The sequence below is a fragment of the Aquarana catesbeiana genome, linkage group LG05 (genome assembly GCF_042186555.1).
Source record: "Aquarana catesbeiana isolate 2022-GZ linkage group LG05, ASM4218655v1, whole genome shotgun sequence".
NCBI classification, from domain to species: Eukaryota; Metazoa; Chordata; class Amphibia; order Anura; family Ranidae; genus Aquarana; species Aquarana catesbeiana.
The window spans coordinates 123,804,388-123,823,085 of record NC_133328.1 but is presented as its reverse complement, the minus strand read 5'-3'; the positions used below and the strand labels follow the sequence as shown (position 1 = coordinate 123,823,085).

The 18,698-nt window shown below is 36.4% G+C and overlaps 1 protein-coding gene and 1 long non-coding RNA gene across 4 annotated transcripts in view; one reads left to right on the top strand and one right to left on the bottom strand.

Moving 5' to 3' along the window:
• Nucleotides 1–51: 51 nt before the first annotated feature.
• Nucleotides 52–18,698, top strand: part of HOXA3 (homeobox A3) — a 24,424-nt gene continuing 5,777 nt past the window's right edge. Inside the window, exons 1-2 of one of the 3 annotated variants that reach the window (XM_073630147.1) lie at nt 52–675; nt 18,229–18,698. The exon at nt 18,229–18,698 is cut by the window's right edge and continues 83 nt beyond it. In XM_073630147.1, the coding sequence (XP_073486248.1) occupies nt 18,346–18,698 (353 nt within the window). In that variant the 5' untranslated portion in view covers nt 52–675; nt 18,229–18,345. Of the gene's footprint in view, nt 676–5,655; nt 5,909–14,313; nt 14,795–18,228 lie in introns of those variants that run through there. The other 2 variants (XM_073630149.1, XM_073630148.1) reach the window with 2 other exon arrangements.
• Nucleotides 8,307–15,342, bottom strand: LOC141144448 (uncharacterized). The gene is made up of 3 exons (XR_012244408.1): nt 14,464–15,342; nt 13,140–13,368; nt 8,307–8,936 (listed from the first exon to the last, which is right to left on the bottom strand). It is a non-coding gene; the product is annotated as an uncharacterized lncRNA (long non-coding RNA).

Here is an 18,698-nt window from a genome sequence, read left to right as displayed (position 1 = left end):
TAAATACAAGTTTAATGGCATTTTAGGTGTGTAATAGTGCCAAAGAGACCACACAGTAAGATTTATTGTCACCAAACTATGATTCTTCCAGAATTTTGGTTAAGGATGGACTATAGTCACACAGGCTGCAATAAAAAAAATAAGAATTTCTTTAATTTCTGTATTTATATGCAGCCATGTTTGTGTGTGAATGAATGTGTTCGTATGTATGTGCAATATATATATATACTCTTACCAATGAGTGGTTACCAAGGCCAGAATTATAATAAGGTAATAATGATTTGGAAAGCCTCGCAATGCCCTTCCACGTCTTATGTGCTTTATGTTTCTCCAACGCCTTTCACATTTATGGTAAGATCTACATTGCTATCACCCTACTTACCATCATATACATTTACTGCATAGTTTAATAGTAGAGTACGTTTAATTTAAGACATTAAAATACAGTATTGCTGTGCCATATCAACAACCAGAAACTGATAATGACGCCTTTGTATCTTGCCAGACATGCTGAAGGATTTGATGTGGGAAAGTAAAACCCAGGATATGATAGTCATTCGGAAAATGGAAGTATTTCTGCAGGGTCCCCCTGTCAGACATTTACTCATATTTCTTCACAACACTGAGGCTGGGTAAAAAAAGAACTGGGCCATCCACTGTGTCTTTTTGCATAAGGTATGTATGTATTTACTTATGTACACTTTGTTCATATGCAATCTCACATTGCATTTTGATTATCAAGCACCTAAGGATTAAAAAAAAGTATGCATCATATATATAAATATGTATATCTATATAGATATATCTTTATAGATATATAGGTATAGATATATATCTATATAGATAGATATATATCTATATAGATCTATATAGATATATATATATATATTCTCAGGCATTTTCTTTAACTTTTTGTCGTTTGTTATTTGCCCTGTCACATTGTCTGCCATTTGCTAAGGCAACCAGAGTTCATGCAGAGGACACGAATTCTGTCTCTTTTTTTGTGAGAGAGGCAGAGATGCAAGCTGACCTCAAACCCTTGACCTTTAGTACTGAATTCCCTGTAAAATGAGCCACCCCTGGTTCTGTAAATCTGGATGCTGCTGTTATAATTATTTTTTAGTATATATATATATATATATATATATATATATATATATATATATATATATATATATATATATATATATATCTGTGTGTGTGTGTGTGTGTGTTTATAGATTTCAAGAGAATTTGCATGCACTTTGTTTGATCAGTGCTTTTCACAAATGTAATGAGCCATCCTTGAAGCAATGCTCTCTGATCATTGGTGGCCTTGTGCTGCATCTGAAATTTTAGCAGAATTGAATTCTTAAAATATCCTCATAGAAATGTTAAAATTGTTTGTTGAGTTGAAATTAAAGATGTTTTATTTGTTTTGTGCTTAGAAATTGGATACACCAGAAAGGACAGAGATAGCAGATAGCTCTAGGGGAGAGTTTTATTGCTCTGGCTGTGTGATTGGTTTTCTTTTAGCTGAATGGCACAAAATGGGACACGGGTTCACTGGGTATTATTAATGTGGCAGGATGAAAGGTGGAGAATTCTCTTTATACAATGGAGCTTTGCAGCCAGGAGCTCTTTTCTAATATATGCAGAATCACCATTTATAACAAGGAATATTTTACCCCAGATGTTCAAGTAGATTTCATTATATTCTATGATGGGGCCATGGTTTGCACATGTTATTGGCAGCACAATATACAGAAATTTGGTTAGATGTTAAATATGTCTCCCCTTCTCCTTTTTAATATCTTGGTTTATATACAAACCTCTCCCTATTCCCCATCTTCGCTCCTTTTCCATTCTTCCTTTCTTTTAGGTATTGGATTGCTAGAGGAGTGATTATTACATTGTCTTTGTTTAGACACTTGTATCGTGCTTACAAGAAAGTAGAACATGTACCTTGCTAAATATAAGTTTGCCAAGTATACATAAACTGGATACTGTTTTCTCTAATTACCAGAGTTCTGTTTTTAATCAAACACAAACTATTATAAAAATACTTCTTTAGTAAAGAATCAATTTTATCGTTCTCTCATGCTTCCTCTTAGAATTGTTGTATATTTCTCTTTTCTACTAATATCCTTCCAGTATTATTTTGCCTCATCTGTTATTATTTAGGTGCTACCTCTCAATTCTCCAACTCTCCTCCTCTTAGTCTCTCTCTCTTTCTCTCCCTCTGTCTATTTCCCCTCCTTGCTTCCCTTTTTCTCTGTCATTCTCTATTACATTTGTAGCATTTCCTCTCTTATGGTCTCCAGTTATTCCTCCTTAGACCCTTGTCTCTTTCTAATGTTCACTCTACATACAGAGTGTATCATATTCATATTTTCAAACCACTATGGGGTCGATTTACTAAAACTGGAGAGAGCAAAATCTGGTACAGCTGTGCATAGAAACCAATCAGCTTCCAGGTTGTAATTGAACAAGCTGAAGTTAGAAGCTGATTGGCTACCATGCACAGTACCACCAGATTTTGCACTCTCTAATTTTAATAAATCAACTCATTTATTATTATTATTATTATTATTATTCTCTCTTTATCTTTTTATACAATCTTTCCTTTTTTCATTCTTCTGTTTTACCTCCATCTCATTCTCTTTCTTTTTCTCTCTCTATCCTTTTCAAAAGCCTTGTTATTTTATCCCTCTGTCTATTCTTTCAACTTCCCTCTCTTTTGCCTTTCTCTCTTCTCTCCCTCTCATCCCATCTGTTTCTCTCTGTTTAGTCCACCTCAGCCCCCACCACCACCACTCTACTTATACCCTCTCTGGCTCCCTGAGAGTATTGAAGAAAACAGTGGGGCAGAGTTTTAAGCTCTGAAGGTAAAACATAAACTTTTAATTTGTTCCCTCCCCTGCCTCTCCACATAGATCCTTTCATAACTAGATCACTTGAAAACAAGTATGTAAATATTGCCAGAAACACGCCCCACACAGTTTAAAGCACACAAAACCATTCTTCCTCTCACAGTACACTGTCACTTGTAGCTTTTTTTCTGCATAGAAGACTGTGCTGAGGATATGTGATCTATATTACTGGCAATCAACAGCTCTGATTCACATACCCAGCTAATCAGTCAACTTCATGAGAGAGTATGTTATTATACATATCCAGATGAGTTGAAATGGTTTAACAATCTCATAAAGAATTTAAGACTACAATGTTGCTTAATAACACTGGTGTAGAGGCTTGCAGGCCTCATTGGTGAATTTTATGTTTTTTTGCTTCTTGTCTGCATGTCTAAGAGGACAATATCCAAGGTGAAGAGATTCCATTGAGGTGAGTTATTAAAGGCAACCAATTTCATGCCAGTAGGGAATATATGATTCTGCAAACACTCAGATCAGCTTTATTTGCCCATTTAAATTTAATTTAAAAAGCAAGATCACTGGCGTAGAGTAAAGCTCCATGCACACTGGGCTTAAAATAACATCAGTTGCCTTGGCAGAAAAAATACTCATAGAGCTCATAAAGCAGTGATGGTGAACCTTGGCACCCCAGATGTTTTGGAACTTCATTTTCCATGACGCTCAACTACACTGCAGAGTGCCTGAGCATCATGGGAAATGTAGTTTCAAAACATCTGGGGTGCCAAGGTTCGCCATCACTGTCATAGAGCATTTTTTTCTACATAGTTTAGACGCATGTAGGAGTGTTTTGCATTTTTTCTGCCAGAAAGATCCAATCAGAAATGCAAACCAGAAGGGTTTTTTCCTACCTCTAAGGTTCCATGCACACTGTACTTTGATTCATTGATTCTACAGGCGTTTGACGTTTCTTTCACCTGCCTCTAGAAGCACGTCTATTGTGTTCTATGTGTCTTTGCACATTATGACTTCTACAGGCGTTTTCTGTCAGGGACGTTCAGAGGCAGGATAAAAAAACCTTCACTATCGTGTTTTCTGGAGAAGTTTAGGAGCTGTAAAAACCTCAGTCTCTCCTAAACTCCTCTTGTCTCTTCTGAACGTCAAGTTTCAATGTTTTTTAGTAAAAAAAAAGTGTGTTGTCACTGTACATCATTTCCTGGCTTTTGTAAAGGGGCTTGTAGTGCAAAAAATGTCTATAAACGAAATGCTCTTAAACTCTCATAGACTCACCTAAACTTTGTACAATATGCTTTCAATTCTTGTCTTTTATGCCACGTTTTTAAGCTAAAAACGTTGTTTTTTCTGCTCCTATTCTGCATGGAGCTCAAAATACACCTCTAATCATCCTAATGTGCATGGACACATAGAATAACACTGAGCTGCTTCTACAGGCAAAATCTAAAACTCCTGTAGAGACAGCGATTTTTAAGCCAGTGTGCATGGACCCTAAAGCTGGATACACACTATACAACTTTTGTTGTTCAATTTAAACTCAATTTAAACTATGTAGTGCAAGGGCCTGCCTGATTGCACACAAATTGAATGTGTTTAGGTTTGACCTCATTATATGGTTTTGATAAATCCAAAGGAAAAAAATCTAAAGAAAATTGTATAGTGTGTATCCAGCTTAAGGCTGGCCATAGATTATACAATTGTCTTGTACAATTTACCAAAACCATATAATAATAGATCAAACCTAAACACTTACAATTTGTATGCAAACAGACAAGCCCTTGCACTACATAGTTGAACGTAAATCTAAAGGAAATTGAATAAGACAATTGTATAATGTATGGCCAGCTTTAATTTCCATTTTGAAATCTATGAGGCTTTGACCAGAATCCTATGGCCTAGTCTGGAGTCCAGAACACTGATCTGTGCCTGGACACTGCATATTATTATGCCTGCAACCATTTGATGTGTACTGCTTTACCACTGTTGGTCTCTATGGGAAAATAGATCAACTGTACTGGTGTAAAACCTGAACTCAGAAACACAGGCCCTTGATGATGATGCTGGTCATGCAGTGGAGAGATGTTATAAGGTGAAGACACCTACATTTGTATACCTGCAAAGTTCATTGGGACCCAGCTTCCTCCATATATGATTGCTTGATTGGAATGGGATGCATAAAGGAGCTACAGCATTGAATTAAGGAGTCCTTCCCATTAGTCATGCTTTGAGGTCACTTTGTGGCCGAAGCGATCTGGTGAGCCCATTTTGTTATCACTTAGGGTGAAGCACTTTTAGCAAGATTACTGAAGCACGTGTGCACTTTATTTTCATGGCGTTGGAGCATACACAAGAAGATTTGTTCACATATGATTATTATGGACATTTGTGATGTTTTATTCTATTGTGCACTTTATTAATCAGATATACATTGCATATTATTAATTTGATATTTGATTTTTGTATTGTTTCCTTTGCATCCTTTATATATATTTTGCATTGCTATTAGTTCCACTCATTTTAGGTGCAGCATTGGTATTTAATCAACACATTGTTTTTTTGTATTGTGGCACCTAGACCCAACATTTTCCACCTCTCATGATGTGTTGTTGTGTCACCATTATAAGGCCTCTGAAATGCACTGTATAGATGTTTTCACCAGGACTCTGAAAAGTAATTGGTTGGCTAATTGTTTTCAGTAGGCAGTTTAAATTGTCAGTATTGGCTGATAAGGCATGCTGAAACATGTAGTTTCATGGGAGAGCCACTGGTGTACAACTCCCTCCTTGGAAGAGCATGAGTCAACATAAACGTGTGGTATGGCATAGTGCATGCTAGACGGAACCAGGCTTGTAGTTGTCACTCTGCATGTATTGCTCTCTGTTCACGTGGTTACCTAAATATTCATATGGTAGGAGATCTTGTATGGTGATTAGTTCAGATCTTGTCTGGAATCTGTCTCAGCTCAGTAGTTTTACCGAGGCAGTCTTTTTTTAAAGAAGCACTTTCACAGAAGTATTACCAGGAAGAAAGGGACCATTTCAGTAAGTACCATAAATAATTAGAATTAAATAAGATAGTTTACAGAAGGTTCTTTTTGGAGTCTATGGGGCTATATGATTGGAAGGGGCATCTGTGGGTCTTGATAGAAATAGAGACCTTTAGTGTCTATTTTCTGTGTGGACATTGCCACATGCCTGGGTGGTGGGGGTGTTATTGTCTCCTGAGTTACAAAGTCAGTCCATCTCAAGTGTAGGGGTGAGAGTCTGGTTAGCGATGGAAAAGCAAAGTGTTGGAGGACATTATATCTCCACGATTCATTAGTCTTTTGGATTTATGTATGAAATTAAGCCGCCTCTATGAATAGCACAGGGAGAATAATGATTGTGTCTTAGCAATAAAATTACTTTTAATGCTATGATCAAAGAAGAGTGATATGTTGAATATTGTACCTGATTGACAGCTGTCAATGGCTAGTTATTTCTCTTACCTATCCTTTACCAGGAAAGAAAAATCTATTGTAGGTGTATGTTTTGTGAATGACCTGGTAAAATTTTCCCATAACCAAGCGATGCTGTTAGGTGATGTCAAAATAGCACGATCACAGTTTTGTTTCATAGGTTTAACGTCACTTTGTTTTATAACAGGTCAAAAGTGAATCAGTACTAGTGGAAAATTTGCTACATTTTAAAATAAATCAGTTTAAACGTCTGGTGTCATAGAGTCATATGATGGCAATTTACACAAGCTGCTATGGTTGCTTGATACTGATTCTAACAAAAATGTAGCTAATTACAGCAACATGATTTCGTGATTTATGGTCACTAAATTAGCTATTTCCTTTAATGACACAAATGTAATATCTCAGTCGTTGTAAACTCTTTGTGTGATTTACTATATTCCTATAAAAACATAAATGTATTGATATATAGCGTGCACAGCTTTTGTGTTTGTTTTACATGTCCAGTTATGTCATTTTTTTTTTTTTTTTTGCTTCCATGGATACATTTCGATACCCCAATCATTTCTCGTGCATATTTTAACTAATGCATACTTGAGGAACACAGAAAGAAAATGTTACTTTGATTGTGGGTCATCTTTATTATCATACCAAAAAAAATTAGCCTATAAGACTGTAGCTTCAGCCACACCTACAAATATCACTACTGCTATTGGGGACACCATACGACTTGTATTGACTAAATTGAGAAGTATTTATGAAAGAGTGCTGATTTGTGTTAGAGCAGAGATCTTGAGTAATACACCCATCAAAAGAGAGATAAAAAGGCTCAATTTTTCTATCTATCTATCTATCTATCTATCTATCTATCTATCTATCTATCTATCTATCTATCCATTTTCTTTTTTTTTCTTTCTTATATGTATGTGTGTGAGTGCATACCTCTCTCTCTTCTTTATTTATTTATTTATGTATTCTATTTATCCATCTATTCTTTATTTTTTATTTTTATAACCCAAATAAGGTTTATTTTACCCCCTTGCAAACTGATTTTAAAGTATTTGTAAACACTTTTTTTAGTAGCTACAACTTACCTGCTCACATGTATTTCTTGCTAGTCTGACCCATAGAACCTAGTAATAAAGTTATCATAGTCACACTCATGTCAGCACTAAACAAGGATGCCCCTGATAAATATTTAAGATGACAGAATAGCTACTATTCATCGTCTGTCACAAAACACCAAATCCGTGCAGGTAACTCAAGAAATAGTGATATTTAAGGAGACACAGGACATGTGAAGAATTCTCAGTAATTTAGCAGGACAAAGGACCCCAGCTACATGATTTATATACCATTCTCCAGTTGACATTCAAATAGGAAGTTTCCTAAAGCTGCTCAGCACAGATGTGTATTTTTATCATCCGGGGAAGCTTTGTATTTGCATGTTGCTACTTTGTTTGGGATAATACTTACACACAACATAAACCCATCTGCAGCACATTTGATTACTTCAAACATCGCCCCAGACTAGGTGATCTCACTTTGCTAAAAAACAAAAAAGCTGAATTTTGCATTTCTATTTTAACCAGCTTGATGGCTACCCAAATCGGCTGTTGTCTTTTCTTAATGATATTTAAAGCAGTCATAAAACTCCCCTTCACACGCAGCAGTATTACACTCTTAAGTACTCCCGTTGACAAGTTTATTGATTTTCTTTGTTCACACCTGCCAGTAATGGTGCGCTATAAATTTGAGGGGGGCCGCCATGGGTATGCAGTACCTCTGAAGTTTTCAGTCTAATCTCCTGCCTTTCTTAGCATTAGCCTGCATCTGAGCTTTCTGCTAGAAATCTTCAGTATACACCACTTAAGAAGATGTGTAGATTTCCATTATAAAAACAATACACGTAAACAAAAATACTGGTAGGATTGACACAGAAGCAATATTTGACAGCACATATGAATATAGATGCACATAGGCGGGCATGTAATGATTTATTTGTCGTCCTAGGTCACCACTTTTAGTTATGTGACTACCCAGGTGTAATGATAAATATCAAAATGTGATTATCTATCTACACATAACATAATAAAAATGGAGCCAAGTTGCTGGAAAGTTGTCAAGAAACAGCAAAGCCCAGCATTTTATCATGCTCTTGGCCATAACCCTCTTCCATTATCCCAGCCATGTCAGAACTTTGCCAGATAAAGAGCCTTTTGTGTGTCCCTGGCGTGGTCAACCTCGTGCTCAATAGGGCTGCACAGATTTACACTTCTGAGTGTCTGTAACGAGCTGGAGATTACATAAATTATAGCACAATTGTGATTTTTGGAGTAATAATAGCGTAATCGAGTAGCAATCTGTAGTTAGTCCTGTACATAAACAGAAAATAGAGTATATGTTTATCAGTTTGCACCACCCATATGGAATCCACAGTCACTATATCCTGGCTGCAACGGTACACTAGATGGATTGTGGAGCAAACTGAGTCCAGAAATTCCCTGAAGTAAGCACAATTCTTGTGATACTCAGTCCATCCAGGGCTTTCATGCTCATCCATTCATCACTCACCAGGCCGATTCCAGTAAACCCACTTCAATGTTCGATTTCTGAAAGACACAGATACTTGTGAGCTACATATACATTTCAGCTTTTAAGGCTCCATTCACACTAACAGCAATTTACCTGCTAATGTGCAGTGTAATGAAATAAGTGTGGTGTAAAGTCTCCACCAAGTAGTTCAGAAAGACTGGGCTCCTCTTCAAGTTCCATCCAGTTCTTAAGTGTTCCAGTCCAGGGAAGAAGCCACACATCTTACTCTGCCCTGAACTTCCCAACAACTGCCCAATTATCCATTAATTTCGCACCCCTTTGCCTTTGCTGCTTAGAGGCTTTTTGTTCCATGGCTCATTCTGTTCGAGATATTCATTAACTTGCTTGAAAATGACAAGCCTGAGCCAGAAAATCAGTTGTATTCGCTTTCATGGGCTCAGCTTGTGTCTTGGGGAGTTCTCCTATGGAATAGTGTCACCAATGAAGCTTGATCTCATTTCTTAAATGTTATTGTTCAGAGGCCACTGACCATAAACTCCCCCCAAATAACTTGAATGTGTATGCATATACGTCTCTTTTTAAACCTAAGGTGTGTATACTGTGAGTGTATGGAGTATTTGTGTCTATAGGTGGATCTATCTATCTATCTATCTATCTATCTATCTATCTATCTATCTATCTATCTATCTATCTATCTATCTATCTACCTACCTAATGTTTTATCGGCCTATCTCTAATCTATCTATCAATTTATCTATCTACCTACTTATTTTATTATCAGCTTATCACTAATATATATCTATCAATTAAAATGATCAATTTAATAAATTAAATTATCAATTAAATCTCAATCTATCTATCAATCTACCTACATGTTTTATCTATCTATCTATCTATCTATCTATCTATCTATCTATCTATCTATCTATCTATCTATCTGTCTATCTACCTATTTTATTATCAGTCTATCTCTAATTTATGTATCTACCAATCTATCTACCTACCTGTTTTATTATTAGTCTTTGGCTGACCATACATTATATATAATTTCCTTCTACAATTTTCCTTTAGATTTGCCAAAATCTTATAATATGAGGTCAAACTTAAACACTTTCAATTAGTATGCAATCAGGCCGGCCCTTCCACTACATAGTTGAAGGTATATCATAAGAAAAAAGTATAATGTATGGCCAGACTATCTCTAATCTATCTATCTATCTATCTATCTATCTATCTATCTATCTATCTATCTATCTATCTATCTATCTATCTATCTATCTATCTATCTATCTATCTATCTATCTATTTTATTATTAGCCTATCTCTAATCATCCAACACACACTACACCCTACACCACCCACCCACACACTACACCACACACAAACACACACACAAAACCACACACGCAGTACAACACACACACTACACTACGCCATACACACACTACACCACACACACTACACTACACCACACACACACACTACACCACACACACTACACCACACCACACCACACACACACACACACACTGGTTGCAATAGTATATTTTTTTTAGTGCAAAGAGCCATTTAACTGCAGAAAGCACCTTGTAATTGTGAGTCTGTAGACAACTACTTCTCAAGGGGACTTTACACGGGAGGATTTGTGAATACACAAAAAATGTCAGACCCATTTTGGAGGAATCTTGTGCTTTGATGAACATAAAACTTTTAGAAGGATAGACGGGTTTTGCATTTGTCAGGTAATTAAGGGCCTTTTAGCTTCTACTGTGGGACATGTGTCATGTGTGGGAGTAAGCAAGGCTTCCTCAATGGGCCTCTCTAATGGCTCATATGTGCTGAGCTTAGTAATCAGTCAACAAGGCTTGCTCTACTCCATGGACTGACCTACTCCTGTGAGTGTTCTTCTGCCTTCAGTACCTATTGTACTAACTTGTGGACGTATGTGAATCAACAGCTATGTGGTAGATAGGGGAACGTATTTTTTTCTGTCCAGAATAGGGAACAAATAATGGGGGACCTTGGACTTGTGATGAGTTGGGTTTATGTGATATTTGAGGTAGGGAGAGGGTGAATGTTGCAAATCTTGTTCCTCCACCATTCCCTATTTGAAATAAAAGGATTTAAGTTGACGTATGACCACGTGAGCACATAATACAGCGCATTATTGTGCCATTTGGAGCGGAGACCCAGCCAAGCTTCTCCTGTGATTACGCCTTTCCAGTATCTGTTGAGAGCAAGTGCTTTCCCTACCACCTCCAGCAAGAGGCTCTCTTTATTATTGCAACCCAGATCCCACCATCAGCGAGACCCCACTGGAAAGCTGATAGGACTTAAGTGCTTCGTTAAAAAGGATGGATTTTATTTTAAGGTATATCGAATGATTCTTCATGAATGGTGTGAGTTATTGCTGTCCATGATAAAGGTCAATATAGAATTTAGGGTCTGCGTGTGTATTCTGTTTCCCCATTGCGTTTCTTGGAGTGTCTTCTCTCTTCACATCTTCTAATATCTCTTCTGATACAGCAAAAATAACTATTTTCCTGTATGCTTGGTTTATAATTATAAAGATTACCAGTGGTCGACTCCTTAGGATTTTTTTTTTTGCTTTTTTTTTTTTTAATTAGTCTACTCTTGTCTTCCTCTATTCTTTGTCGAATTGAGCGGGCAGCCATTATAAAAACAATATTTAATGAGGATCAAATGCTCATTATCCTGCAATTTCAACACAAAAAATATGATGGCACTGATGTGTTGTATTTAGGTGATTTGAATTTTTCTTTTTTTCTTCTTTAGTGTAACGGTTTTTTTTTTTTTTTTTTTTCTACAGTGGTGTTATTCAGTCTGTAGCTATTGCTGTCTATGTATTTTATTAAAATACCTGATTGATATATATATATATATATATATATATATATATATATATATATATATATGTATATATATATATATACTTTTTTTTTTTTGTGTTATTTGCCACAGGAAAAAATGCACTATTCTAGATGTTGATAACTTATCTAGATGCTTCAAACGCCTTTACAATTTAAGAGGCTGCCTAACACTATCGGGTCAAGGCTGAAGTGGTTATTTTTCATATCCTATAGATATGATTATTGGCATGTTACAATGTGTACAAAGCTGCATAGGAATACATAGAGAGAGTGAGGATATTAAGTACACGCACTAATGAGTGGCGCTTGAGGAAAGGTCACAGTGCTGAGATTTGATTTATGTAGCTAGTGAATTGGGGCAGAAGAGCTTGATAAGATGATGTACCAAAATGGTTTACAATCATGCTTCCCAGAAGGTGGCTAGGCTAGCTGCATAATTCCATGTATGTGTTTGCATGTCTCTATAGAAAAATATGTGTGTGCGAGTAATATATATATAGAGATATAGATATATATCTCTATATATATATTATTGTGCATATGATACATACATACGTATATAAACAAAACATCTATTCTTATATATATGCACACATGTATATATGTATGTGAGTGTGTGCACCATTTATACAAGAATAGATGTTTATATATGTGTGTGTGTATGTATCATATATACAATAATAAATATTTATATGCGTGTGTATATATTCATCTTATATATGTTTGCATATTCCTTTTTATTTGGAAGAAATAGATTGGAAGACATATCGCATTGATTATTTTATGTCTGAATTTTTGTTGAAGGATATAAGTTATGTTCAGTAGATAAAGCAAAGGCTTATGGATATATTGATTTGAATAACTGATTCCCCTTAAAATAATACTTTATAAAATGTATTTTATTTATTTAAGAAATATGCATTTCGGCTTCTGATGTAATTCTTACGAAAATAAATATTTTCATATCCATATTTACTGCACAGGAAAAAAAAGGGTGTCTGATGTCATTAGTGAGCAGTGGCTAAGTGCAATGCTTTTGTAGATCTACCTTTACGGCTATCCAAGGTGCTGCTTACCCAGTCACATGTTCTACTTTTCTACATTCATGTTGCTACTGCATAAAAATCCAATCAACCCAAGAGCCTCGAATAGTCAGACTTTTATTGCACATTTTACAAACATGATTTCAATTATAAAACAATATATAGCGATAAGGTGTAAATATATGCGATAATCAGTAGGATCCCATCAATCTCTCTAGAACCTGGAAGCCAGGGAATAATCAAGCAGCACTTTATACAACATTAATACCCGACCTACATAATATAGCTCCAGTAAACTGATTTACAACATACATACAAACAATACCTGAGAAAGGTGCAGTGGATGGGATAAACATCTCCCTGTCAGAGGCATAAACCTTTCAAATGATAATCATCGTGGAATTTATTCTGGTCCATTTCCCCTCCTATTTCATGTGTAAGTAGGTTATAACAGAGTGTATGCTCTCTCTCTCTCTTTCTCTCCAGTCTGGAAGGCATTATAAGGTATAGGGTGTCCAGCCATAAGGAAGGCGCTGATCCTATCCTCAGCAGTACTGAAATAAAAGAAACTCGGATCAGCAAATTTAAGAAGTAGTGGGGTGAATGATTGACCAAAGTGGGCTTTCATCAAATACAACACTGAGTATTGGCTTAAATGAAAATGCCTAGTAGTGGATTTCTGGCTGCCTTCTCCTCCTACGTTGCCTGACTCCCTCTTTTCAAGTGGTGCCATTGCAATCTGCAGTAAGGAGCAAGTGTTTTCTGTGTTTTAATGCCCCGTTTACAGCCATGGTGCATGGTGTAATAAATCTTTCCTAGCTATAAATGACAAAGCCATTGGTATGCAGAAGAGGCCACCGGCCTATATAGTCCTTTATGTATTTCACTTTATTTGCTGCCTTCTCCCAGTAACCTCGCTCCTCTGCAACATTCATATTATATTTTAACAACTGGTTTGGGTTTAAGATTTTCCATGTTGCGCTTATTAGGTCCTAATCCTCAATGAAAAATAATAACGCTACAATAGGAGGGAATAACGCCAGTGAAAGGGATTCAGTTGCATTTTATTTCGCTTTGAGCAGATAAAGAAAATCATAGCAGTCATTATTCGTTTACCACAAACCCTTCTATTAACAGAAATGAAAAGATTTATTTTAGATTTGGTTTATTAGAAGCCAGACAGGTCAGCACACACTAGACGTTAGGATTGAAATCAAGTGCACATACATCAATAGATTAATAATTCAGAATATCATTAGAAACTCCTTTTTACTGACTGGCGGCATATGTTTGGTGATAAATATCTAACATTCGTTTAAAGACACCTAGAAATAGGCTAAAAGGAGAGAATTAAATAATAATTAAACAAAAAAAGCAGCAAAAGCCATTTAAATCAGACCTTTAAGTCGCAGGCTGTTCATTAGCATAATTTTCCAGAACCCAAGTGACGCCTACTTTCACAGGGTCCTAGATCCTCCTCCCACAATTTTTTCATGTTATTTTATTTTTCTTTCCATGTCTACCCCATCTCCCTAAATGTCTTTCTCTTTTTTTCCCCTCTCCCCCCCAACACATCCCAGTTCCCAGATGAATATTCTCCTTGGAATCTAGCATCATTCAGCACGCAATATTTGTAAGGAGAAACATACCATTTTTGTGTCTGTGGAACTACACTTGGAAAGCCCTGAGAGTTGATAGCTCTTATCTTGGTGACCGGGGTCGCCCATATGTAACCTTAGGGGTTGTCCAGTTTTTTTGGCAGACCATTTCTTGTTCAGATTTCCTGAGCGCTTGTTCTCATCCTGAGGTCGTGTTGTGCCTGCTTTGCCTGCTAGGTGATAGAGCTGCAGTGCTTTGCTATCCTGGCCCCCTTCATTATGCCTAGGAATTAAGTCAGGGTGGGGGGACCCAGATCTGCTGGTTCTGAAGCCGAACTGGAGGACAGTCTGTTGTGTTCCGCGTCAGTCGTCAGAATCCAAGGTAAGACGGCCAGAAATCCTCTATCACTTCTGAATGGTTGGAGTTTATGTCCCAGTGATTTATGACCATAGTCTTAAATCTCGGTTCAAGAAGAGTTCACAGGCTCCAGCTTCCTTTCAAGAAATGACTGATACGTATAGTTTGCTAATACAGGCTGTTTTCTCGTCTCCACACAGTTTCTCTGCTATCTGCCCATTGAATCTAGGAGATTACTCATTTTTTTTTATCTTCACCTCCAAATATTTTCCCCTTCTCTTCTCTAGGACACAGTAAATAACTACTAAGAACACGGTTGTACTTACAACAGTAAAGCAGGCTGTGCTTTTGTATCTTTATTATTTTTGCTTTCAATAAAATACTTTTTTTAAAATTTTTTATACAGTCTACATTATAATTCCAACTCCATTTAATTCTGCCAGTTTGAGGAATTGAGCTGCAAATATAAATCTAATTTTCGATAATAACATTGGGTGAATTGTCTAAAGCATGAAATATTGTTATACTGCTAGCTAAGGGGCATGTCGGGTGAATAATGCCTCTTTCGGAGTCTTCTCAGAAAAGAATGGGTTAATAAAGGCCCACTGACATGTGGCTTTCCAGTTCATCGTTTTCATACTCCAGTCATTATATTTTGGGGGAATACTGGCTCTGGGAGGAATGGTGGATTTTTTTTAGGAGTGTGTAATGTAAATGTCAAGGAAAAGGGCACAACTATTTCAATAAAATTCTCAAGCTACACAGATAATATTTATAATAATATCATTGTAGGAAGTTATGGGGAAAAAGTGCAACCCCCATCTTAAAAAAAAGTTGGAAACCTACCATGATAACTTTAGGCCTGTTAGGGGTTTGTAATGTTTGGCTACTTCTTTCTTTTATTATGTTTATAATTGGATACACAAAGAAATGTCAAAAGAATATAAATGCTAACATAGAAGTACAGATATAAAAACAAACTCTCTCTCTCTCTCTCTCTCTCTCTCTCTACATATATATTATTATTTTTCTTTCATTATGTTTTACCACTCCTTTTGCTTTGTACTAAGATGAGTGCAGCTTCTGAAATGTAGCTTTTTTATATTTATATATGTTCTCGCAGTTTGCTTTGGAGGCGTTTTGAATGCTTTTGCTTTTGTCTTGTGGCTAAAAGTTTAAATAGTTATTTGGACATAGGTAAACATGAAGATTTAACAAAAGATAGTCAGGATCCTAGAAGTATTTTATGGCTTGTGTTTCCATCATCTACCCTCTCGCTAGCCAAATGACCCCCATACATCAAATTGCAGAGCAGTTGCAAAGACAGAGCCTATTATCGTTAGGGGCTGCACACAAAGTTCATGCCGTGGTCATGGAGATGAACGCTGCTGGTCTTTCTGGTTCCTGGTGTTTTTTCAAATCCATCATGTTTTAACAGGTAGAATTGTGTACATTTCACAACGACAAATCACATTACAAGGCCTATGACTTTTTTTTTTTAAAGTTACTTATGAATCTATTTAGCATTGTATTTTTGTTCATGTATCTACCATATGTGGAGCTCAGTATATTAAGCAGCCTAGGCGGCCACATAGTAAATAGAGTTGGCCTTGGAACAGTCCTGGTTGTATCATTCTGTGCTGCTTTGTGTTATTATATAAACGCCAAGCGGCTGCAATTGACTGAAATGTATTTCTAACTAGTGGTATAGTTCCTACATAAGGCAGGGGGTGGGCATGCATTAATTAAATCTGATATATATATATATATATATATATATATATATATATATATATATATATATATATATATATAGATATGTTCTATGCATGGTTATATTGGGCAGGTCCCTATGCTATATTATTGAGCCCAGTAAGGTGGAAGCAGACTTTTCATCTGGATGACATTAGAATTGTGTTCTGTAGGCCTGTGTTTGGGAAGCTGTATCTAGCAGTTGATAAACGATTGTTTACTGAGTCAATAGTGTGCCCTGAATGTACAATAACCAGTAATTTACAATAAGCACCAAGAGCTGAGGTTATCGTTTTTACATGAGGTTTATCAGATCAGTGAGGCTGGGTCATATGTGTATGTTTGAGGACTAAACTTTGTGTGTATTTTGTGTGCACCAGCTGGCTTTGGACATAGGCTGTGTGCTTAAACGTTTATACAATTATTAATAAAACATATATAAAAAATGAAAAAAAAAAATGTAATATATAAAAAAATATAAAACATATATTACATAGAAGCCTGGGCTGTAGCGGTTGCAATAATTTATCAGTGTATAAAGTTAAAGTAAAAAAACAAACAAAAAAAAAATAGTTCTCCATAAAACACCTAGATGCTATGGATGTTCTTTGTACTTGAGAGATTCTGTTTGTACTTGGCATGCTTATTTCTTTAAAAAAATAAATACATAAAAAATATATAACATATATTGCATAGAAGCCAGGGCTGTAGCTGATGGAATAATTTAGTAGTGTATAAAGCTAAATTAAAAAAAACAAAAAACAAAATAGTTCTCCATAAAACACCTAGATGCTGTGCATGTTCTTTGTACTTGAGAGATTCTGTTTGTACTTGGCATGCTTATTTCTAAAAAATGTAAATATTTGAAAAAAAAAATAAAAATAAAGTTAAAACACTTAGATATTTGTATGTATGTATATTATTGTTTGTGTGCATATTCAAGTAACCATATGTAAATATACACATACATGCTACCTAACATATGTCAGGATATCTGTAGATTATATAATACAAACAAATTGTGATTATTTTGCATTCACAATATCAGCATCCACGTTTTCTGTATTTAGATAATAAACATACAGATATAGTATATATGTGTGATAACTGTGTGTGTGTGATAGAAAGATACAGGGTGAGGCTTTTTTTTTATTAAAGCAGCTAGTATGATTTGTTAATTGAAGTGAATATTCACTCAATGTATTGTGTAAATATTCCCAACTCCTTTAGTAAATTAGCCTCACTATTTGTGCTATAGATATAACAACCCGTGGGTGTGCACAGTTTTTTTTATTGCCACTATGCCCATCAGTGTATACATGTATATGCTGTGCACCTACTACTTACCTCCCTGTGTATAAATGTATATGCTGTGCACCTACTACCTACCTCCCTGTGTACACATGTGAGTGACAAGGGGGCAGTGGTATCATGTAGGTACTTGTTTCTATTTGTTGATGGTGGGTGGGGGGTGAGATGTGTGTGAACAGCCTAGGCTGTGATGTAGTTATTCAGATTGCATTTAACTGTAATTTCTGGGCAAATGCGAATTACTTGGACGTTAGTGAGAAGCCCTATCATCTTAATACACACTTCTCAATATTGCTGAACACTTTTTCCTTTATGGCTTTCATGTCACTTAGCTATTGTAAGTAAGATGGATCTCTCCTATTTCTTCACTTCACTGTGCTCCTTCTCCAACACAGGTCTGACCAGAGAGGCCATTGGACGAGCAGCGCCACGTGACAGAGGGGTGCCAATGTTATTCTTTACGGGTGTCAAGACCCTGTCAGTTTGTGAAATAAATATTGGGAAACAACGAAATGCAAAAAGCGACCTACTACGACAGCTCTGCGATCTATGGTGGATACCCCTACCAAGGAGCAAATGGTTTCACTTATAATGCAAGTCAGCAGCAATATCCCCCTTCCTCATCACTGGTGGAAAGTGACTATCATCGACCTGCCTGCTCGCTGCAGTCACCTGGCGGTACAGTGCCACATCACAAGGCCAATGACATCAACGAAAGTTGTATGAGAGCTGTGAACAGTCAATCAAACCAAGCCCCGGTCATCTCAGATCAGCAGCAGCCCACACCACCCTCTGTGTCCCCACCTCAAAATGCCAGTAATGCAGCCACAACTTCCACCACCAAGGCCACAAACATCACTTCACC